The sequence below is a fragment of the Cydia splendana genome, chromosome 15 (assembly GCF_910591565.1).
Source record: "Cydia splendana chromosome 15, ilCydSple1.2, whole genome shotgun sequence".
Lineage (NCBI taxonomy): Eukaryota > Metazoa > Arthropoda > Insecta > Lepidoptera > Tortricidae > Cydia > Cydia splendana.
In genome coordinates this window covers 4,792,606-4,818,321 of record NC_085974.1, presented here as the reverse complement: position 1 = coordinate 4,818,321, position 25,716 = coordinate 4,792,606, and the positions used below count along the sequence as shown (strand labels likewise).

The window sequence follows — 25,716 nt, the reverse complement described above, 5'->3', positions numbered from 1 at the left end:
GTCGTTCACTGACTGATCCAGGCGGTTTTGTATTTGGTTGGTTAACCAATAAATGTTATAACTATCCGAAAATGTATTTACAAATTATTTGTTTACTTTTATTTAAATACCTAAAGATACAGAATACACCTATGTGAACCAAATAGATTATTAATTGTAAATGCTGTGGTGTGTTGTGCGACATATACACGAGTATTTCCTGTATCAAGAGTACTTACCAACCCAGATATTTGCAATATCTATCCATCCTATCCTGTCGCAACACTCGCAACTGCTTCCCCCAACCGATGCAGTGCTAACGACATCGCGACGGCTGCAAATTAACTAATATTCTCGACTGTATATACCTATACGTTTCCTAGTATATGCTGAATCTGAAGATTTATATCAACTATTGGTAATCTAATCAGTGTTCATACATATATATATATATATTGGTAGGTATATGTATGTATAATATGAAGATCATATATGTATGGTAGGTAAGCTTTGGAAACAGCTCTGACATGTATTCCTATGCTCGAAGGCGAGTCGATCTTTCGTGCTCCAGTGTAACCTCTACTAAGAAATGTGTGACAAATAAGCTCGGCTATGTTTTTACAATTCCAAAGTAGATACGAGTGGCTGGTCTTGTATTTTACAATCCGAAAACTCTGATGTACAAGTTGCGAAAGGAAATTTCAGGAAGATTTCACTGGATACAAAGGAATTTATTTAGGCAATGGATAAATTTGATTCCTAATATGGTACAAGTATGAGAAGTTTCCGTTTGTCCAAGTGGAAAATTAGCAATTTTGGAAAAAATCCTACAATTGTAGGACGGAGAGAAGACCACTAGGTATTTATCATTGTTTTCCCCTCTACCTACCTACCCTTAAAACTTGTAACTTGTACTTGTTTCTTTAACTTTTTGAGGTGCGCAATAAACAGTAGGTATATTTACCTATACCTAAGTATGTTATGATATGTTTTAATTTGAAAAGCGCAATTATATATTCTGGTTCCTCCGAGCTGACAACTCACCGCATTGGAATAAAGCTCCTATGCCCGGAGAAAGGCGCTCGATTGCTACGATAACTGGAAATTTCAATACCTAAGTAGCTAAATAACATACCTACGATTAACATATTTCCATACCAGGCATTTCCGTTTTTGCTTACCGAACAACTTAAACCCAGTCGGTCATTTAAGACGTCAAACTACACTTTATCTAAGTGGTACCTACTTTCGTTTTCCGCTGCTAATGGTAAATTAGGTACAGGGGTGGTGGACGATTTTCATAAAGTCGGAATGTAAATCTGCGTGATAGTTCTCCCTTTCCCTGCGTGCATCACCGGTTATAAATTATAATCCATGGAATAGTAATTAATGTTAAATCTTACAACGCTCCTAGGCAGCAATGCACTCACGAGAACTTTCCAAAGTTGCGAAACTTTCCACATTAGAATTTCTCGGTAACTTCTGAGAATGTTCTCGAGAACGAGAATTTATTTATTTATCGTAGTTTATACCATGAATATTCACGATTTTTGGTCTACCGCTTCCGGTCAGAAAAATGTATGACGGCCCGGCCAAACGGTCAGACCTAAACTCTAAATCATAATTAGATTCCAAAAAATGTTGCCACTGCAATAATTTGTTTGTAAAATAGTAAATTCCTTTTTATAAATAAATATGCTAAGATAATTTATTTATTGGTAATTTTACGCCTACGATTTAAAAAAGTACTTTTATTTACTTATTTTTACATAAATACAAGACGCGCTAGTAAAAAGTGGCAACATTGTCTTATTTTTTTGGAATCTAATTATGATTTAGAGTATAGGTGGGGGGTGCTCGACCAAATGTCATAGAGGGACCCTGGCAGTTTTTGATGCCGCCATTTTTTTCCATTATGGCCGACTTTTTTTTTTAATTTTTTCAAGTTTGTCCTAGCGCGTTGAGATTTTGGTCACGGAATCTCGGGTACCTATGAATTTTTTTTTTTGAAAAATACTACAATTGCGGGTAAACTGGCTACTTTTATTTTGTATGGCAACTTTTAAACGGTGCGTGATAGGTGGGGGGTGCTCGACCAAATGTCATAGAGGGCCCGAGACAAAACAAACTGCATTAAAAAAAAAACAAAATGGCCGACTTTTATTTTTATTTTTTCAAGTTGGTCCGAGCGCGTTGAGATTTGGCATGGCGGGAGATAGAGGCCTCTAGATTCCTATGAAAAAAAAATTTTTTGGGAAAAAATCCAAGATGGCGGAACAATAATTTCCATGTTGCAGGAATGTTCTGAGAACATTCTCGAGAACGTTTCCGCTTTTTGGAAATGTTCTGCAATTTGTACATTGCTACTCCTAGGTATACATTATTAACGTACTTACAAGAAAGATACATGCCATACCTATTCCATAATAGTTTATTAACCGTCGTGCACGAGTGTTTTGGCCTCTACAAAACAAACAAACTTTACCGATACTCGCATGCGATTTGATCGATCGATTGAATTCGTTGCACCTACTTAAATCCTCTAAAATCGGAAGCTGATTGTTGCAAGGGCTGCATTTATTGTATAAAAGTAATTGCCTTTAAAGACTTACGAGATTTAAGTGTTAGTGCGACACAATAGGTACCTACTAATGTGCACCTAGTACCTACCTATACCTATACCCTTTATTAAACAAAACCACTTATCGCAAAACTGCGTACATTTTGCAAGTCCTCGTGAAAAGCGGACGGCGGTATCAGACGGATAACGAAACCGAAAGTACGGCGTTTAATACTATTGTTACACCATTCATTGGCTGCATTCAGAAACGAAAATTCGATGCCAATAGGCACAATACAACACCAATTCAATGTAGTTGCAATGCACACGAAATTACTGGGAATAGTCAGGTCTCAGCATGTAGAATATCTTCCTTCACCGAAGAACAACTCACCCACTTAAATATGAAACGATATTTTGAACTTTAGTTCTAGAAGACTCATTAGTACAAACCAGCGCTGCCTTCCTGCGCTACAGTAACCATAATACGGAACTATAAACACTACCTAATTGTAGTTCCGGGTCCGGGCGTGTAAGATAAGCTTTCGCGAACTCTTCCGGTTGTGGAATGAATCTGCCGAGGTTTTCTCAACAGATTGCAGTATTGGAACTGTGGAATGAACTAATGCCAGCGGTATTTCTGGACCCTCTGACTCTGGGTCTCAAGAGGTTAAGGAAGCTTAAATACCCAGCTCAGCCCAGAATCATTTGTTTATAAGTGTGTGTATACAGCTTATTAAATGTGACAAAAAACATAAAAATATAAAATAAAATAAAAATTCAATGCCATAACAACAACATAACAGAGATCGTGTTTTGCCTTACAAATCTTACAATTGCTTACAATAGGCATGGGAGGTTGCCATATAAAGATAATTTTTCTTATATGATAATAACTAGAAATCATTTCCGAGCAAATTCGTGTTAGGTGATTTACCAATAAAGCCCATCATGAATATCATGATAGGTTAGGCTACTGCCGCGCCTGACCGCGTCACGACCTGTCATTCTGACGAGTCAAATAGGCCCCCAGTAACTTGATCTACGAAACGCCAATGTCCTATAAACAAGGTGTTCACTTCTAGTCTAGCCTGGCATAACGAAGTGGCGTGAACCGGAGTATTATCATTTAGGAGAGAGCCACTCGGTGAACCGCGTCAACCATGGTTTACGCCAGCGTTGGCAAACCAGTGGCACACCAACACAACAGAGAACTTTGTAGACAAGCCAAGTTATGAGACAAGGGGCTCAATAGGGGGTATATTAATGCAATGTTCTGCCGCCAGAGTGTAGCACTAAGCTAGCTAGTAAACCATAGAGTAACTTATACATACTGTGCCTTAAACTGTTTTTTGACAAGTTTTCACAGACATCAAGGCGGTTTGTTAACAGAGCCTACCGGGCAACGCGAAAATCGTAATTTAGTTATCTGCCTCTTTATCGCTCGAATAATCAAGAGTGATAGAGAGGTTAGATAACGTTAGATTAGTGGTAGTGGCGCCCCCTACGCAGTTTAGTTTATATTCCCTATTATCTTAAAATGGGAAGCTAATGGAATTATGATCTACGGCCTCTCCCCCACGCGCCAATGCATCTGAAACTTATCTAAAGATAATAGTCAAAATGCGACTTGGTAGTACCAATACCTACATGTCGTGTGGCCAGATCTTAGAATTGATTATTACATGATGTGGCAATAATTTCATGAAATGATCGGTTGACCATGACCACGTCATTAAAAAGTCAAATCTAACCTAACCTAATGAAGTGCCCTGAAATTATCAATTTCTATGATCTGGCTACGACATACCTAGATGACAGGTGTTATTATTTACTGGTTTGTGGTTTAGACCAAACTGTTGGAGAAGTAAGTATTTATAATAATATTATCGTAGTCTGTCATTAGTTCACCACCCCTGGTTTACGCGGTCAATTGTTTGCAAGTTTCATTCCGAGCTACTTTTAATGTCTGACAGAGGCGATGACTGTTTTTAGGGTTCCGTACCCAAAGGGTAAAAACGGGACCCTATTACTTAAGACTCCGCTGTCCGTCAGTCTGTCTGTCACTAGGCTGTATCTCATGAACCGTGATAGCTAGGCAGTTGAATTTTTCAGATGATGTATTTCTGTTGCCGCTATAACAAATACTTAAAACAGAATATAATATTATAAATATTTAAGTGGGGCTCCCATACAGCAAACGTGATTTTTTTGCCTAATGGTACGGAACCCTTCGTGCGCGAGTCCGACTCGCACTTGGCCGGTTTTTACTCTTGGTGATAGACTTGTTAGTTAATATTATAAATGAGAAAGTAACTTTGTTACCTCATCACGCTTAAACCGCTGAACCAATTTAGATGATATTTGATAAGTATTGAGATAGTTTGAAGCCGGGGAAGGACATATAAGATAGATTTTATCGATCATCATCATCATTTTATAGATGTCGCGGGCAGAGGCGTATTTACAAATTTGGCGCCCCGGGCCATTTTGATTTGCCGCCCCCCTTCATCAGTGACGATAAAGTATTTTATTTAAGAAAAAAAAAACCCTCAACAAGTACCTTTGGGGTGTGAAACAAAAAAAAAGTAAACATTTACCATTTACTCACATAGGCATTTACATTGTTTTCCTATGTACAAATTGGTTGACAAAATCATCAATGACGCTGTCGTAATTTAAAACGTTTGTCAGCTCATGCAGCTTCTATATTAAGAAGAGCTAAGCTATTCAGGCGCTCTTCGCTGATAGTGGAACGTAGATAATTTTTTATTCTTTTGAGTGCAGAAAGGTGACGTCACTAATGTCACTATTCTAGATACAGATTTATATGGGCCGTTTTTGTCACTCAATGACGATGCGACCTCGTTATATTTGCCTGATCTGTTTGGCCATTGGGAATCAAGGTGAGGCATTGGCAGTCAGGCTGGATATAGCTAAGGAGTTCGGTCGGGTCTGGCATCGAGTCTGCTCGAGGGACTATGTTATACAAATGGATCGCTAGCTTTTTTCCGGTAGACGCACATGAGCCGACGTATAGTAGACGGAAGCCGCTCCGATAGTGTGGACATTAACGCTGGCGTTGCACTAGGTTCTGTGCTGTCATTGCTGCATTATCAATGATAATCATTGCTATGCAGACGACAGTAGTAGGGATGCGTATTACACAGGCCGTACCATTATCCCTCATTCTGTGGTGCTGGAAAGTCATGAAAAGTATTGTATTTGTATCTGATATCGAGAGCACTCTATCTGTACTGAGTTTCGGCATGGGAGACACAAGAACCGCCCAATGTAGTCATATGGGTCACAAATAATGTAGGTACGTAAGTGAAAACGCGAGCGTAGCGAGCGCGAAAATTTTTCGAGAAAATAGTAGGTTTTTTAGGGTTCTGTACTTCAAAAGGAAAAAAACTACTAATAGGATCACTTTGTTGTCCGTCCGGCCGTCTGTCTGTCTCAATATAAAGGGCCTTGACATGACAGAGGGCGGCAAAATCGACAAATCATGCTTGTTATTTAAATTTTACAAATAAATAGGGGAGCGACAAAATTCTGGTCGACCCTATCTGAACAGCAAATAAAATATTTTTTGACCCAAATTTGCCGCCCCCTAAAATCTGCCGCCCTAGGCTTCAGCCTACTCAGCCTAGTGGTAAATCCGGCACTGCGCCGTACTAATACTTCTTGAACGAAAATGTTGCTTAATTTAGGTACTTGTTGGTAGATATTTTAAGCAATTGGTGGGGTTTGAAGCGTTCGTTTGTTTATTAATTTAAATGTAAATTAAAATATAATAGCTAAGTTTGATTATAAAAGGCGCCCAGAAAAAGCCGCGAGGCGGCGGCTTCGCCGCCCCCCCGCGGCGTGCCGCCCCGGGCCATGGCCCCCTTGGCCCTAGGGTAAATACGCCCCTGGTCGCGGGCACAAGCTTAGTGCCCAATATTCCCATTGTGTTTGTTTATTTTATGAGGACGCCAGAAGTACCAAACGGACCAAATTTCCAAGGGGGCCCCAGGCAAGAACTAGAAAAGGAAATTTGGCTGTTTCATTTTCTATGGGAGGGTAAATCATAGAGTATATTGGGGTTAATCTTTCACCTGCAATGATATGTTACTCATAGAGTATATTGGATATTATAGGGTTGTTACTCTTCGAAGGCCGTAAAAATATGTGACACGCTCTATGGCTCTACAGATAAGATTAGGAGGTTAATGGGACATTAAATTTTCTAAATAAATAAACTATATTTCGATGACTGTTTTATTTCTGAAACATACAAATATTAATCACTACACTTCTATGTAGTTATTTGAGACTCAAGAAATATCTGAAACGAATAATAAAGAACAAACAACTAAGTTTCGACCTAATTGTTAGGCAATAAAGTTTTATTTATAATATAACACCGATATGCCTAATGTTAAATAACAAGAAAATTTGCAAAATTTAATTTGTACTGTAGGCTATGGCTAACAAAAGTTAGGGCTGAATTAGACGGCGCGCGAACTCGCATGCGATTTTAGTTACATTGCGGACTGTTGAGTACGTTCAATTCAACCGACCAATCAAAACCCGCAATGGTATGAAACTCGCATGCGAGTTCTAGCATCGTCGTCGTCATCGTCTAAATCGGCCCTTAAGTACTAATAAACTATAGAAGCCACTGGTTATTATGAATCCTATTATGTATTTTAACTTTTCGCCGCCACGTCAATGATTTAATAAATTGTCATCAACGCCAAGCAACAATTGCACGGAAGCAACTCGTGTAACATATCAAGTCGTGGCGTGTGGAGCACGAAATGTACTGACTTTATATCAAGTCAATGGCGGCGAAAAGGTTAATAGGGCGCAAATCCACCCTTCGCCAAACGCCCCTTCTTAAAATTACGTATTTCGTCTGTCCCGTTTTTGTACTTTTTCGTACCGCTAATATAAGTACACACATCATACTCAAAATATGTCCTATAGCTCATATGTCAGCGAATTAAGAACTATGGGACATATTTTAAGTAAGTTATATGCACCCATATTATTACACTTTACCGTACCACTTCGTAGTATTTACGTCTTAGATCTCTTTATTTCAAAAATTTCCAAATTACAAAAAAGGCATTTGCGAGTAGGTGATTAATCTTGCGGCACTATTTATACGTTCGTAATAAGAAGCGAAACACTATTCGACTAGAACTAGAACAACGTAAGTAACGTCTTTTTAAGGAAAATACTAATTTCAAAAGTCGTAAACCTACTTGAAAATCGTATAAAAATTACAAAGCTGTGAGAAAGGTGTGTAAAATAATACATTGATGGGATAAAATGCTGAGTAATACAATTTACGTAAACTAAGGACCCTATGAAGCCCATATTACAGCCTAAGAAGGTTATGCTGTGTTCTACATCTACATATGCAACAGACCAACACAGTTGAAATGAAACGATTATACTCTGTATCTTTAGGTATTTAAATAAAAGTAAACAAATAATTTGTACATTTTCGGGTAGTTATAACATTTATTGGTTAACCAACCAAATACAAAAGCGCCTGGACCTGTCACTGAACTACCTGACTTTAACCTACATTATTTGATCATGTAATGTTTTCGTCTACCCTCAACTGGTTTAAGGAGCCATTTGAGGGTAGATTTTGTTGATTTTTATTTCAATACCTAAAGATACAGACTATAGTTTCCGTTTTGCCGGATTCCTGTTTCGACGGATTTACTTTAGTACGGCTCATCGGAACTGGCGAAACAAGAATCCAGCGAATCGGGAACTAGTCGATGAAACTTTGTGACAGATTCAGGGATTACCTAGGCAAAAAGCGGTGCCTATTCCCCGAAACTAACACTGTTAACCCTTCGTATGCCTTTGTCAAAAAATTGCCTCTGAATTAATAACCTTGAAACTGTAAATTACAGTGCATATTTAATTGTGTGGTACGTATTCGGGACAACCCAGACAACATATACGAAGGGTTAATTTGTATGTCTTTGAAGGGTTAAAAAATATTTGCATTGACTGTACAACATGTTAGTATAAAACAGTATCAAACAGTAAATGTGATAAGTTTAACTTTTATAATAATAGACATTTTTATAATTTAGAGGTAGATTGGAAGAAGGATTGATTTACACATTATTTACTATTTAATAAGATATTAATTAATAATTATAACAACCAAACATACTTATAGTTTTACCAAATTAGTTTGTTGACCTGCAATATTACTCTGTTACCGTTAACAATGATATCTTTATATGTACTTGTACGGATACATATATACTATATACACTACATAAATATACAGTTAGTTGCAAAATATCTACACCTAACGAACTCAATAATATCGTAACTATTGCACTGACAAGCGGATGTTTTGCAACTAACTATACCATTTTATACAAATACGTATGTACAAAGTGAAAGATACTCAACTGACACCAAATAGACCTTACGACATTATAATTAGGTCCACATTTGGTCGACAAAATATAGTTCTTCGATAATAGGCCGCAAAAGGTTTTACAGGCCTTCATTTACTATCAACTAATTTTACGATAAGTACTTTGAATAACTGATATTGTTATTCATTTGGATGTAACTAAAAAAAGGGAGTAAACCATTCGTCCTTTACCAGCAAGTATGTAAGTGCGAGAGGGACGAACGGACATCGGACATAAAAGTTAATCTTAAACTACAACTACAATACATATTTGTTTATATATTTGTAGGATCACAGTAACAAATCTACAGGTAAAACAACATAAATAATCACTTGCCACGATTCGTTATAAATACATTCATGTTTGCTTTAATCTATGACTGTACCATAGATAATAAGAAACGGTCCTCGCATATGCCCGCCACAGAGCACGAAGATATATGCATGTGCATGAACTATAGGGGGCAGCATAGGAGCCGTCAAATTTTTGGCGCCTCGCGGAAATGTGAATTTATGCTTCCGATGTAGCGCACAAGATGACAGAACCTGCTATGCACAAGAAAACGTACGAGAACGGTAGATGGTAGCACTTGCTTTGGCAATGTACATGTTTATGTTTCCGATTCAGACCATAAGATGGCAGACCCTCCAACGCGCACGGTCCCTATATCACTCTTAATACCCTCGCGCCCGCGGCGAGCCATATCTCAGTAAGATTTTACAGCTAACCCTAACCCTAAGGCCCCTAGGTCCTACATATAGTACTACTTCAGTTCGATGGAATTTAAACCATATTCAATTGGAACAGTTCCATTTCTTTTGTTTCGTAAAATTTTCAAACAAATAAAAATCAACCCTAATTACTTGCAACATAGGTTCAAATTCCATTGACAAATGTTGGGTTTTGCATTTGTATGGGGCTTAGGAGGCTAATTCAATGCCCTTACACTGATTATTGTCTCTTTGATTCTGAATTAAAAACTTAAAAACCTAAACCGCTATCTATGTATGTATGTATTCTTAGATATTCACAAAAAACTTTTGACTGTGGGCCATTGAACAGAAAACAAAATATGACACCAGAGTAATTGACATGCAAAAGTGAACTATATACTACAGTGCAATTAAAAGCTGAATACCGACATAATGAGCTTAATAAGATCTAAAGCTCTAACACTCTTAGGGCACTTGCACCATATACTAACCTGGGGTTAACCGGTTAAACCTGGAGTTACCATAGTTACCAGTGACTGTTGACACTGGGTTAACGGGTTAACCCCCGGGTTAGTAGGACTAACCTGGGGTTAAGCAGTTAAACCTGGAGTTACCATGGTTACCAGTAACATTTGACACTGGGTTAACGGTTTAACGGGTTAACCCTGGGTCAGTGGAATGGTGCAAGTGGCGCTTAGAGTCAATTTATTCGAGTGCACATTTATTTCTCTATTATATACATGTAACTTTTTCAGGCATATAGTAAGGTAAATGTACTGGTGCTCGACGCGGTCCCAGTACATGTCATCTTGAAACTTAAGTCATTGTCAATAGAGGTGACAGCAAGGTGTCATCTATTGGGCATTAGCATGTCGAGCACTAGTACGTTTACCTTATGTATTAAATTTTGGTTTGCTTATAGCTTTTACTGTTGACAGTCAACAATGCTACCGTGTGCCTGAAAATGTAATATATATGCCTAATTGAAATAATTATAAATATCTCTACACTTAAGAACTTTATCGCCAAGCAGAACTTAAATGTACACAGGTGTCGTTTCCAAGCAAAAAGTCCCACTTTGTAGCTTCCCATTAGGACGCTTTGACGCGTTATTCGTATAAAGATACAAGCAAATCTCGTCCTTATGGTAAACGACAAAGTAGGACCTTTGACTAGACTACGCCACATACAGTATGTAAATTAACAAAAAACATTTACTCAAACCCGTTAATGTGTAAGTCACACTGAGCAACTTTTACTATGGCACCAACACCGAATTCGCGAAATAAAATGTGGTTGTTTCATACATTTTGCTGGACTAGCGTCGAAATTTCCTATGGAAGAGTCAATTTTTTTTTCGCGATTTTGGGGTTGGTGCCATAGTAAAAGTTGCTCAGTATGACCTACAAATTAACAGGTTTGAGTGAATGTTTTTCATTAATTGACATAGGTACTGCATTTATGTTTAACGAGCTTATAACTCATGCAATCTGCCTAAAGATTCTAAATTACCATGATGCGAATCGATCCTATTTATATTAGCTTTCAATTCATCTATGGGGGTTTTGTGTAAGTCCGGCGTGTGAGGAACATCGTCGGTCTCGTGTCGTCTCTCGGCCTCGTGCCGTCGTTCGGCCTCGATGAGGTCGTGGGAGCCGTTCTGTTTCGGCCTCGAGAGGTCCACGTTGGTCATGGAGACCGGTGTGTGCGAGGCTTCAATGCCGGAGCCTAGGGATTTCGAGGTGGCGAGGTGAGATGCTGGAATTAAGAAAGTTTTATATTATTTGTGAATAATTTGATACCTACTAAATTAAACCAATTCCTACTAACCCATTAGCGCCTAAGCCCACTTCTGGGAACCCACAATTTTTCTAATACTGTTAGGTAGAGTTACAGTAGAAAATCGAATCAAGCGCCGTAACCCAGGTGTACCCAAGTGGGTACCTATAATTTACAATGCGCGCTAATGGGCTAATTCACATAATAGTAGATACTTAGTTAATTATCGCTATTTCTACATGATTTGTACATAACGTACAAATAGCCACGTCAGTCCATACAAAAGTTTGCACAATTGTACAGGTTTTTCGGCAGAGCGGTAACCTCTTAAATGTGATTCCAGTTATTAAATGCTCTAAGATTCTAGTTTTAGTGCATGAGACGTATCAGCCAACTTAATCAGCTAAACGTCATTGAGCGAGAAGTACTGAGTACTTTAGTTCTATAACTTATTCTATAGATATAGTATACTCTGTCAAGGCATTTCCGTCAGTAGGAAAGAGCGGCAAATTTAAATGTAAGCGCGAAGAGTTATCGTCCCATAGAAAATATGAATTTCGCGCCTTTTTCTACTGACAAACTTGTTTGACCGTCTATATTTACTATTTACCTTGTGTGTTGTTATTATCTGCAGTGTGGTCTTCCTTGTGGTCACGAGGTAAAGACGAGCTGCGGTTCTCTACCATCCCGAGCACCCTGTACACAAACATTGTTTATACAGTCTCTTTTGTTATATGCCAATAAGGATAATCGCGCAAAACTTAACACAGATGGCGCTGCAACGTTGAAAAACAAAACATGTCATTAGATGTATCAAATCCAAAGAAACTTAAATCATAGACTCACAATCTACTAGAGATTTCTGTCACTTTTGGTTCCAGTTGCAACCAGTATAATCTGTGGGTTTTTAACCTCATTTATTCTACATACAATATAGGTGCCATATATTAAATTAATTTCTAAATGCTAACTGTTTATGGCGTTCATGCGACACAAGGGTGTAAATACTACAGTGAAACCTGGTTAATTGGCACCTGGATAAATGGGAAACCTCTATAATTGCAACCAAACGTCCGGTCCGTGTCCCATGAGACCAAAAGGCCTGTATAATTGAAATATTTTAACCTCTATAATTGCAATTTAGATTTTAGTGTTTTTCTTAATTTTGCCTCTGTAATTGAGCACATCGCAACTAAGACTGTATTAACAAATATCTACTTGGGAACCATCTGCAAGAAATGGCAAAAGAACAAAGGCATCTTTTCCCATTTACAATCTGAACCCCAGCATATAACAGCTGCTAATATAATGATGTTATAATGATACCAAACTGATCAGTGACAATTTGTTATCTCGTTAAGCAATTTACTAATTGTTAGTAAACTACACTCGGGTGCAAAGAAATCGGACCACCCCAGCATTTTTATCATTTTTTCAATTTCTGTAAAAACTGTATGTGCTACTGTGACATATTATATACCTAATGAAAGGTTGGCTTTTCCTCTATAAATTGATGTGCTTTTCACAGGTTTACTTCCAATATTTTCAGGCTTTCAGGGCTAAGAACTTTGTCACCCTAAAAATGCATACTGGAGTGAAACTTATGCATAATGGGAAAACTGCGATTCTAAAGATATCAAGTAAAAATTAAAACAATTTTCAGCATTTTAATACCGTATATTGCCTCCTCTAGCCCTACGACATGCAGTCATTCGGTTTTTCATTGATCTTATGAATTTTTTTACAGTGTCTTGAGGGATGCCCGCCCATTCTTCTTCGATCGCAGTCTTTAGCTCCAGTAAGGATTCAGGGGCGGGATTTCTGGCCCGGATTCTTCTTTTCAGCTCGTCCCAAATGTGCTCGATCGGGTTTAGGTCAGGACTGCGGGCTGGCCACTCCATGACTCTGATGCCGACCTCCTCCAAGTACTCCTTAGTGATCCGGGCTGTATGCGGCCGAGCGTTATCTTGCATGAGGATGAACTCATCGCCGATATAACCCGCAAATGGGACCACATGATCAGCCAGGATTTCCTCCACGTACCGACGTGCAGTCAAACCGCCTGAATTCGGTCTGGTACCTGGCCCTGTGATGAACACAATGTCCGTCTTCGCTTCCAAAGAAATACCAGCCCAGACCATGATTGACCCCCCACCATAAGCAACACGTTCCTCGATGCAGCATTGAGAGAACCGCTCCCCAGGTCTTCGGTAGACTCGTACCCGTCCGTCATTGCCAGACAAAGTTATCCTGCACTCGTCGGAAAAAAGTACGGAACTCCATTGCTGAAGGGTCCATTCTTCATGTTCGCGAGCGAAGACGCGTCGTTGTCCACGATGTATTGGGGTGAGTTTTGGGCCATCGTCTTCTAACTGTCCATCGGCTGATAGACACATTCCTGGTCTCTAGGAGCTTCTGCTGAAGCTGAACGGCATTCAGTCGACGATTTCGTAGCGAGGTAAGAACGATGAAACGGTCATCTCTCTCAGAAGTGATGCGAGTTCTGCCAGTTCCGGGTCTTCTGGATAACGTCTGATCTACGCGGAATCTCTGGAAGACACGTTGAACCGATGACTTCGATAGGTTGAGTTGTCGAGCCACTGCACGTTGACTAAGCCCTCCCTGCAATAGGGCAACTGCTTGGCCGGCTTCAGTCGAGGTAGTATCCATTTTTCTCCAGTTTTTCCAGGTTCAGGCGATGAGAGTAGTGTTCAGGAAGACGTACCAATCACGAATGATGCATAAACAATGATAATGACTGTTTTTATACCTAATGATAAGTGGTCAATTAGTGCATGCGCTAATGAGGCAGTTGGAGGGGGGTGATTTCCAGGCCCATATTTTGCACAATATCCATCCCCACCCCTGAATATTGATGTCATTTGATAGGGCAGAAAATTATCTACCACGTGGTATTTAAATTATCATGATCGAGGTTACAGTTTTTACACAAATTGAAAAAATGTTGAAAATGCTGGGGTGGTCCGATTTCTTTGCACCCGAGTGTATATCAGGCCCGGCTCACTCCGCGATTTCGTCGCTTTGCTACAGGTAACTAAAAGCCGCGTGTGGCGCTGTCGCCACTTAACGGCCATATCTGTCCTGATCGTAACAGACGCGTTTTGTTAGAGAGTGAGTCTTCTGTACCTAGTACTATTATTTATTGTGACTATATCGACGATGGTACGAACCACCTATCCGCTAGTTTTCTACCTGCGTGAGACCGCATTGTTTATCATTTAGAAAGCTATGACTCCTAAGTCTCATAACGAAAGGTTCTAATGATAGGATACTCCTAGAATTTAAATTATAATATTTGGACGTGGTTTAGCGAAAAAAAAAGAACGATCCTCAAAAATTTGTCTTTTTGCCATAAAGTTCAAGTTTTATTGACAGACTTTGTTCCTTAAAATAAAGTTAATATTTGTAGAAGATCGGACCATTATAAATGTTTAATTTCATACGATTTATTTTAAATGTTTCCATTTCATGTCTAAAACCTTACTTTTACAACTACTAAATGAAAAAATACCACAAAAAGAGAGTCAAACTTTCTACAACAGTGGTGTCGGAGACTGAGTACTTCAGACTCTCAGACACGTTTGCTCACCGCTCACCAAGGGGACCTGAGTAACTGTCACTAATGGGGACAGTACACTGTCTGATACTGACAGTGACACTGCCCCAGAAGCGCAGTTCAAACACACCCCGCCAGTACATGTCCAGGGCCAGGCTAGCTGCCCAAACGTCTAAGGACAACTAGCCGGCCAAAGACATATCAAAGAGCGGCCGGAGTAGCTGCTAGCTTCACTACCTGCCTGTGTAGGAACGGACTCTCCGACTGACCTTTTGACAGAACGTATTTAAGCAAAGCGACGCAAAAACATTGAAAGCGCGATGTGGAACATTGCCTATAATAAACATGAAATCGATGATTTGGACTCCATTTTGTTGGGTTAATAATCATATAATTTTATTTAAATGATTGTAGTACGTAATAAAGATTTATTTACGTAGTAAAAAACATGTTTTTTTCTGGCGAATGAAATAGCTATATGCGGAATTATATTGGCGTGGCGGAGAAAGCAAGATAAGCATCGCTTGCGCTGGCGACAGTGTCACCATCTTTGAGTTAATGTTCGAAAACTTACTGAGCGATCGGTAAGGCTTAACGGGTGTGCACAACAAAAGCGTATTTTATCAGTTATTGATAAGAATGACCTATATTGCTAGTGCAGGACAGCTTAGCGGAAGCTTACAACTAGGCCCCTTGTGTTTGCATTATCGCATTGTATTTTTCTGGTTTGCCCGTTTGTGATTTTGTTGAAACAATGTTTTATTTGCTACAAGAAGGTTCATTGTTTTAATCATAAGTAGACTTTTTGTGAAATGTTTGAATAAAATTTGGGTCTACCAACGGTACGTTACGGTAGTACTATTAGTTATTCTGTGGTTCTACACTACAGTATTGAATTTGGGAGTAGTGTACTACCCTTAGCGCGCATTTTTCACCAAATTTCACTTCCCAAAAAATCTGTAGATTTTTACGTTACGAAGTCGCAACACTCGCAACGTGGCACAACGTCGTAATAGCTGCCTAATAGTTGTGTTGTAGTGATACGTAACTGACCAGTGACAATTTATACACTTTTACGGCTACCAAGAGCTTGACACTGACCTGACACTGACTTATTCGCTAAAATTGCTAGCGTGTGCGTAACTTATTTTCTATACATCTCGCTCGTACTGGCATATTAGTGCGAATGCTCGTGGTAGCCCTACTTATATCGCTCAGAAATTTACTAATTTCATTGTTAGTCAACGGTGTCCACGATGGAACACAGAACCACCAATCTGCTTGTTTAAAATAGGTTACCCTTAGAATTTAATCCTTTAATATTTAGACGTGGTTTAACGAAAAAGATCTATCCTCAAAACCTCTTTTTTTTTACAGAAAGTAATAAGTTTATTGGCAGATTTAGTGGGAATTGTGGGATGTCGCTTTTTACACAAAATAAAGTTAATTTTTGTAGAAGAACACCCACCGTTTTAAACGTTAAATTTCATAAAATTTATTTTAATTTAATGACAAAAAACTTTTTCAAACTCAAAAACGGAAAATACGATAAAAAGAGTCAAATTTTCTACAACAGTGGTGTCGAAGACCGTGTACTTAAGTCACTAAGACACATTAGCCCACCGCTCACCAAGAGGGCCTGGATAAACACCACTTCGAACCGAGGCTTTCACGCACCATGTGTACCCTAACACATCGTACGGAAAACAATCACCGTCCACCTACCAGTTAACGTCTAAAGAAAGCTTTCCTAGCTTTCTCAAGACGTATCAAAGAGCGGCGGGAGTAGCTAGCTTCACTACCTGCCTGTGTAGGAACGGACTCTCCGACTGACCTTTTGACAGATCGTATTTAAGCAAAGCGAAGCAAAAACATTGAAAGCGCGATGTGGAACATTACCTATAATAAACATGAAATCGATGATTCGGAGTCAATTTTGTTGGGATATAATCATATGATTTTATTTAAATGATTGTAGTACGTAATAAAGATTTATTTACATAGTAAATAACATGTTTTTTTTTCTGGCGAATGAAATAAATATATGCGGAATTATATTGGCGTGACGGAGAAAGCAAGATAAGCATCGCCTGCGCTGGCGACAGTGTCACCATCTTTGAGTTAATGTTCGAAACCTTACTGAGCGATCGATAAGGCTTAATGGTTGTGCACAACAAAGGCGTATTTACAACTAGGCCCCTTGTGTTTGCATTATCGCATTGTATTTTTCTGGTTTGCCCGTTTGTGATAATGGTCTATAATAGTTAATGTGGACTTATGGTGTACTTATACACGGTAGTTATATAAATTAGCGTTCAACTGTAGAGAATTAAACACCGTTTGCCACCGCCTTAGCAGAAACAATGTTTTATTTGCTACAAGAAGGTTCATTGTTTTGATCATAAGTAGACTTTTTGTGAAATATTTAAATAAAATTTGGTTCTTCGCATTTTTCACCAAATTTCACCTCCCAAAAAATCTGTAGATTTTCACGTTACGAAGTCGCACTACGTCGTAATAGCTGCTAATAGTTATGTTGTAGTGATACCTAAGTGACCAGTGACAATTTATACACTTTTACGGCTACCAAGAGCTTGACACTGACCTGACACTGACTTATTCGCTAAAATTGCTAGTGTGTGCGTAACTTATTTTCTATGCATCTCGCTCGTACTGGCATATTAGTGCGAATGCTCGTGGTAGCCCTACTTATATCGCTCAGAAATTTACTAATTTCATTGTTAGTCAACGGTGTCCACGATGGAACACAGAACCACCAATCTGCTTGTTTAAAATAGGTTACCCTTAGAATTTAATCCTTTAATATTTAGACGTGGTTTAACGAAAAAGATCTATCCTCAAAACCTCTTTTTTTTTACAGAAAGTAATAAGTTTATTGACAGATTTAGTGGGAATTGTGGGATGTCGCTTTTTACACAAAATAAAGTTAATTTCTGTAGAAGAACAGCCACCGTTTTAAAAGTTACATTTCATAAAAAAAATCTATTAAATGACAAAAAACTTTTGCAAACTCAAAAACGGAAAATACGATAAAAAGAGAGTCAAATTTTCTACAACAGTGGTGTCGAAGACCGTGTACTTTAGTCCCTTAGACACGTTAGCCCACCGCTCACCAAGGGGGCATGAGTAACCGTCACTTAGGACCGTAAAGGCTCTCAGCACGATGTTGTACTACCCCCTCGTACCTGTCTGTATACCCTCTTCAACCTCCAGTGGTACTTGCCCTCGTACTGTACTTTGGTACCTCGTCGTACTGTACAGTACTGCAATCCTCGTACACATCGAACGGAGAGCAAGCAGCACCGTCCATCCGCTCGGTTCAAACACGCCCCGCTAGTCCATGTCAGAGGAAAGACGAGCTTTCCAAAGACATGCCAAAGAGCGGCGGGAGTAGCTAGCTTCACTACTTGCTTGTGTAGGAACGGACTCTCAGACTGATCTTTCGCTAGAACGTATATAAGCGAACCGATGCAAAAACTTTGAAAGTGCGATGTAGAACATTGCCTTAATAAACATGACAACGATGATTTGGACTCAATTTTGTAGGGTAAATAATCATATAACATTATTCAAATGGTTGTAGTGCGTAATAAAGTTTCATTTTCATAGTAAATAACATGTATTTTTCTCGCGAATGAAAAAGCTTTATACCAAATGACGTTGGTGTGACAGAGAAAGCAATAAAAGCAAGTGATGCGCTGGCGACGGTGTCGCCATCTTTGGGTTAGTGTTCATAACCTCAATTAGTGGTCAATACTGCAATGATGGTGTACAGCAAAAGGGTATTATATCAGTTAGCAATAAGATCCATTATTAACTGCAAGAACAGAACAGTGGGAGTTTATAATTAGGCCCGTTGCCTCTGTTAATATCGCCTCGTATTTTTCTGATGTACTATAATAATAGTTAGTATAGTAGTAGTATAGTATACACGGTGTAACATGAGGAAACCGAATAATTTTAACAGCGTATTCCTGATCATATTTAGAGACAAAAATGTCCTATAAACTTTTTTGAAATTCGCCTAGTTTCAGAGATAATATTAATTTTTTTAAAAACTAGTTTTTATTGTTACATAGTGTAAAAGGCCTTTTTGATGGTGTTGTTGCTGCTATGGGACGTAGTCTAAATATCCTTATTGGTAGATGTGTGACAAATAACACTTTGCAAAAAGTAGGTTTTACGAAAAAAATAATTAAAAATCAATTTTAAATGACAAGTTTACCAACAACATAATTTTTTTATGTACAAATACATTCAAACAATTGAAAAAACAAAACAATTTTTTTTTGTCGAAATTGACCTAAACTCATATTACATTTTTTCCTTCTTTTGACCTCAGAAATGCGTAGTTAAAATTATTCGGTTCCCTCATGTTACACCGTGTATATAATAGTTTGTGATTTTGTATTTTATCACATTTGTTTTTATGGTGTAAACTGTAAAGTTCGGCAGTTGCATAAACTAGCCCATTTATCTAAGCGTTCCTTTGTAGATAATTTAAAAGGTAGTTTAATACATTCATAAGAAAAATATTATTTTGTTTGGTACAAGGACACTCAATCTTTTAATCGCACGTGGATTTTTGCGAAATATTGGAGTAAGATTATGTTCTAGATTAAATTGATACTTACTTGTTTTGGTCCTAGTAGGCGTGAAAATAAAAATGTGCTTGACTAAGAGTAAAATAACAAAAAAATATAACGCACAACACAAAGGAGTGGAATGAAAACAGTAGAATTTACAGATTTATGGTTCTAGAGAACCATTTTTTTCAGTGATTTTTGTTTCGATTTTAAGGTTCCGTACCCAAAGGGTAACAACGGGACCCTATCGATTCGGTCAATTTGTGTTTTTTGAAAAACAAATGATAGCTAGCATTCAATAGATTGTTAATGTAAACAGAGGAACGCGAGGAGAATATTAGTAAGAAAGCGATTATAAATGGAATCTAAATTAACGGTATTTGCTATTTACTGTTTATCATTAAAATTGATTACTTAAAAGTGTATTTGTGACGTCCCACGGGTAAAGCTACCTTATGGCGATTGGCGCTTACGCTATTATTAACGCCGCTCCAATATTGTTGCGGCAATATGCGACGTAAGCGCCAGCCGCCATAAGGTATCTTTTGCCGTGGAACGTCACATTTTATCAGGCAGTATGGGGAAACAATTCTAAATTTGCATTTCATTATGTGATCACTTGCCTCACTTGGTCGTTCTCGTGTATAAAATGCAACTTTCACATCAGTTTATGTAGAATAAAGAGAACCTTTACGAGCCGGTGCAAAGAAAAAATCATTGCATAGGTAGTATACAGATTCTGTACAGGCAGTACCGTCTTTACCATAAGGGCACACGGGGCCCGTGCCCGGGGCCCCCATCCTCAGGGGGCCCCGAAGGACAGACAGTAACAGTATATTTTATTACCCACAATAAATAGAAGATCATAGTAGAAAAATGTTAGTTTAATTCGCTTTCTTTACTTTCCAAAAGGGCCCCAAATTCTTATGTGCCCAAGGGCCCCAGCATAGTTTAAGACGGCCCCGTGTACAGGTAAGTCCTAAAAGGGTGTGTACCTGGAGGCGCCGAGGTCGCCGAAGGGCGAGGGCGGCGGGCGCGGCGGCGAGGCGCGGGGGGCGGGGGCGGCGGGCGCGGGCGCGGCGAGCCCCTCCAAGATCAGCACCGCGCCGATGTCGATCTCGCCTTCTGTTACACGACCACACAGAATAAATAAGACTACTAGGTACAGAAGACCCACTCTAACAAAACGCATCTGTTACGATCAGGACAGATATGGCCGCTAGGTGGCGACAGCGCCACGCGCGGCTAGCCACCAAAATTGGTGTGGAACGGATGTACTTTTAGCTCCCTGTTGCAAAGCGATGAAATCGCGGAGTGAGCCCCGCCTGACGAGGACCAACAACGAGATGGAGATAGACCAAGAGGAGTCTGCAACGATTTTGTTAGCACACGCAGTACAAGTTATACGTCATAATTTCACAGAAGTTTGGCATTAGCACTGCGCGTGTTATCAAAATCGTTGCAGACTTATCTTGGTCTAACTCTAGTTATTTCTTATGGTCAATTCGTCCGATTGAAATGTGCGTGTCTTGACACAAAATGTTATTGTATGGGAAGTTTCATACTGAGTTATTTCTATCAGTCTATCGACTGTGCGAGGTGTAGGCTAGCCCTTAGTAAATAAATTTTTCTCAAAAATGGACGGCAAAGTCGACTTTGCCGTTTAAAAAATAGGTTGCGTAGTTTAATATGGTCAGTCAAAAATTAAAAAGTTAAAAACATTGCAGTCTCGATTTTGGGACTGCAATGTTGCATACAAATTCCATTATTTGTCGAGTTCCAAACTTTTTAAAAGTTGAAATGGCCATATCAAATGAAGGCACAGGCCCATTAAACAGCCAAACAGATGATTAGTACCGCGACTATTTAGCTGTCTCAAATAGGTTGGCGTATTTTCGGCAGAAAAATACACTTCTATTTTTTTATTAAAAAAATAAAAAGGCGGCAAAGCTAATTTTTTCAATTGTTTCTACTTTATTCTGTGAAAATATATACGTAAGAAAGTTGCTTTTGTAAAAAAATTCAATGATATTTATATTTCTTGCACCATTTTTGAGAAAAGCACTATATATGACTCGGCTGGAAGGCTACTTGCTGGCTTCGGATTCAATTAAACGGACTCCCAAGGTCGTCCGTTTAAAACGAATCCTCAGCCTGCAAGTAGCTACTTCCGAGCCTCGACAATAATGTACTATTTCTCAAAAATGGACGGCAAAGTCGACTTTGCCGTTTAAAAAATAGGTTGCGAAGCGCGTAGTTTATGGTCAGTCAAAAATTAAAAAGTTAAAAACATTGCAGTCTCGATTTTGGGACTGCAATGTTGCATACAAATTCCATTATTTGTCGAGTTCCAAACTTTTTAAAAGTTGAAATGGCCATATCAAATGAAGGCACACGCCCATTAAACAGCCAAACAGATGATTAGTACCGCGACTATTTAGCTGTCTCAAATAGGTTGGCGTATTTTCGGCAGAAAAATACACTTCTACTTTTTTATTAAAAAAATAAAAAGGCGGCAAAGCTAATTTTTTCAATTGTTTCTACTTTTTTCTGTGAAAATATATACTTAAGAAAGTTGCTTTTGTAAAATATTTCTATGATATTTATATTTCTTGCACCATTTTTGAGAAAATCACTATATATGACTCGGCTGGAAGGCTACTTGCTGGCTTCGGATTCAATTAAACGGACTCCCAAGGTCGTCCGTTTAAAACGAATCCTCAGCCTGCAAGTAGCTACTTCCGAGCCTCGACAATAATGTACTAATAAATATCATAGAACGATTTTTACACATCTGTGTCCCACGGTAAGCTCAATAAGGCTTGTGTTGTGGGTACTAGTCGACGATATATATAATATGTAATTATATATAAACACTTATATACATAGAAAACATCCATAACTCACGAACAAATATTTGTGATAATCACAAAAATAAATGCCCTAACCAGGATTCGAACCCAGGACCTCCTGCTTCAAGCAGAGTCACTACCAATTAGGCTAAGAAACCGTCGAAATGATTTTTTTAAGGTTTCGACATTGTAAAACAGTAGATAACTCGAATTTTTTAACAACTCGCTACTTTCAAATTGATTTCATTCAGTCAAATAACATACCATAAGTTCACTTAAAATTCTAATGAACGATCAATTTACCTTCAGTGACGTCATACAGTTTAATGCCGGGTATCTCCTTTTCTTTCTGGTCTTCCGTAGCCATCTTCTTATACGTGCAAGTTTTCGACACTAGAGGCTTCCACCGCGCAACCTTATAAATAAAACATATGTCTTTAAAATATATAACTTAAATTCAACTTGTTAGTAATATATCATAACTCTGTTTAAAGTATTGAAAATCATAATAAATAGTTAAATACTAATATTTATTTCGTATACCAAACCAAGGTATTTTGGTTCGGTGCCAGTATATTTAGACCGTTCATATTTGTATGAATGGTTTAATGAATATTTATTACAATTTTGGCGTGTCTACTGTTTCATATGTTATATTATAACTTTAGAATTAAATTTTGACGTTGACATATCTCGGAGTTAGGGCCAGTTGCACCAACCACATTTGACAGACTGATCAACGTCAGCCGACGCGCCCCGGCGCTTTACTATGAAACTTTCCATACATAAAAATTTAGCGAACTCTTTAACGATACGAACAGTTTGGTGCAACCGACCCTTAGAGTCAGTTGCACCTAACTGTTTGTCATCGTTACAGAGTTCGCTAAATTTTATTGTATGGAAAGTTTCATAGTAAACCGCCGCGGCGCGGTGACGTTGGTCAGTTTGTCAAGTGCGGATGGTGCATCTGGCACCCTAAGGTCGGTTGTACCAAACCGTCTGTGATCGTTAAAGGGTTCGCAAAATTGTATTGTGTGGGAAGTTTCATAGTTGACTCACTGCTGCGTGACGTTCATCAGTCTGTTAATTGTGGTCGGTGTAACTGGCCCTTAACACATTCATTGCCTCCCAGCCAAACGAGGCGTCCGCGCCAGGCCACAACAATTTTGTCATATAAAGCAGTAGTATCACGATCCTGGCTCGGGTCGTCCGGCCTGGGAATGAAATCATAAAATACCCGATAGTCGGGTTTTCGGCATTGACTGTTAGGGTGTTTCATTTTTCCGAATTTTCGATTTTCATCTGACTTTGATCGAATTCTTGTTCTAACTGATATAAAAATATTATACGTTAAAAAAAATTAAAATCGGTCAACATTTAGAGGTTGCACAACATCACCAAAGATTTTTCAAATAACCAATGACTCTACATCGGAGGGTAGAAAATAGTTTAAGTGGCTACCATCAAAGCGGAGAGTAGTGTGATACTGAACCTTCTACATATAAATAAAATTTAAAATTAGTAGTTAACTTGGATTTTGGTTACTCGATAAATGTTCTAATTAACATTTTTCAGTTTTTCCACCTGTTTCCAAAGGAAAAGTGCTTTTATCGTGTTTTAGACGCAAAATTCAGTTTTCTCATTCGATTTTAGTATCAGTTCATTATATTTTGTCATTTTAGAACATAGTTCATTTTCACGCAATGTATGGGGTTCTCACTCTACCTTTTCAACTTGTGCAACCTCTAAACGTTATTCGATTCTTTTGAAAATTGAAATAGATAGTTTTTAGTGTGGGGAGACTCCATTGGTGAGCAAAGTCAGGAAAAATATTACAACTTTTTTTTCTCCATACAAAAGTGAATCACCCTATTGACTGTGTTAATCTACAATTGCTGACCTGCGCCAGGTGCTCGAAGCGCTCGACGGCGGGGGCGGGCCAGTGCTCCCAGCGCTGGCCGGCCGCCGTCACGCGCACCACGTCCTCCTCGCGCCCCGCTGGACGAACGCCAGCCAGGAAACACTCCATGGCCTACAAAGTTGTACCAATTATAACTACCTTAAATTAATAGTACATTACTGCAGACGCCGGGAAAGAAGGGCTTGCCGGTTGAGTAGGTATAGACGGATAGTGATACGAAGCCGGCAAGACCTTTTCACGGCTAGGCTTGTATAGTGCTTTTCTCAAACATATGCAATGAAATAAAAAAATACACCACCCAAAAAAACAAATTATAAATATCAACCAGAAATAGAACAACAAAAGTTTTTTAATTTTCCTTCCAATCCCGCCATAATGTCTTTTTTTTTACGGAAGTCGTCCGTATTTCGCGTGTGTAGTGTTCGAGTAGACCCTATTAGGGCCATTATACACAACCTGATAATAATAATCTCAATTTCTATAAATTAAATAAGTGCAGAGGAATTTAAATATTGTCTATGGTCACTGGCTGGTGACTTACTTATAGACAAGATTTTAAATTTATTTATCAACACTTTGAATCATACAGATTCGTATTCTTAATATTAGTACGTTCGTGTATAACAGGCGTTAACGCGGATATTTTTGGTCCGATAACCATTCAGTCACTAAAAATATTTAAAAAAAAATCAACTGTTTAGCCTGTTCATGAACACAGACGCCGTGTTTACATTAAAATTTAAAAAAAAATTACTTCCCGGCCTAGACCTTCCATTTTGTATGAAATTCCTTTACAGTTCTCTCGAGTTGCTCCGCCCGAAACGTGATACTTCGAAGACTGTTATACGCACGTAGCGACGACATTTCATTGCATGTTTGAGAACATATAATTATTATGTATAATTATAGACCGGTTAAAGTGGAGATAGCATATTTCGATCTGTTTGGACACTGGACAAGTGCGAGTCGGACTCGCCCACCGAGGGTTCCGTACTCTTTAGTATTTGTTGTTATAGCGGCAACAGAAATACATCATCTGTGAAATTTTCTATCACAGTTCATGAGATATAGCTTGGTGACGGACAGGCAGACGGACAGTGGAGTCTTAGTAATAAGGTCCCGTTTTTACCCTTTGGGTACGGAACCCTAAATTAATAAATCCGGCCAAGTGCGAGTCGGACGCGCGCGCGAAGGCTTCCGTACCATTACGCAAAAAACGGCAAAAAATCACGTTTGTATGGGAGCCCCACTTAAATAATCATTATATTCTGTTTTTAGT

At 38.7% G+C, this 25,716-nt stretch overlaps 1 protein-coding gene across 1 annotated transcript in view; it reads right to left on the bottom strand.

Moving 5' to 3' along the window:
* Nucleotides 1–6,784: 6,784 nt before the first annotated feature.
* Nucleotides 6,785–25,716, bottom strand: part of LOC134797571 (tudor and KH domain-containing protein homolog) — a 37,888-nt gene continuing 18,956 nt past the window's right edge. The window contains exons 8-12 of the mRNA XM_063769859.1: nt 24,417–24,548; nt 22,820–22,931; nt 20,660–20,789; nt 12,091–12,176; nt 6,785–11,459 (exon numbers count right to left, since the gene is read on the bottom strand). Of these exons, the coding sequence (XP_063625929.1) occupies nt 11,176–11,459; nt 12,091–12,176; nt 20,660–20,789; nt 22,820–22,931; nt 24,417–24,548 (744 nt within the window). The 3' untranslated portion in view covers nt 6,785–11,175. The remainder of the gene's footprint in view (nt 11,460–12,090; nt 12,177–20,659; nt 20,790–22,819; nt 22,932–24,416; nt 24,549–25,716) is intronic.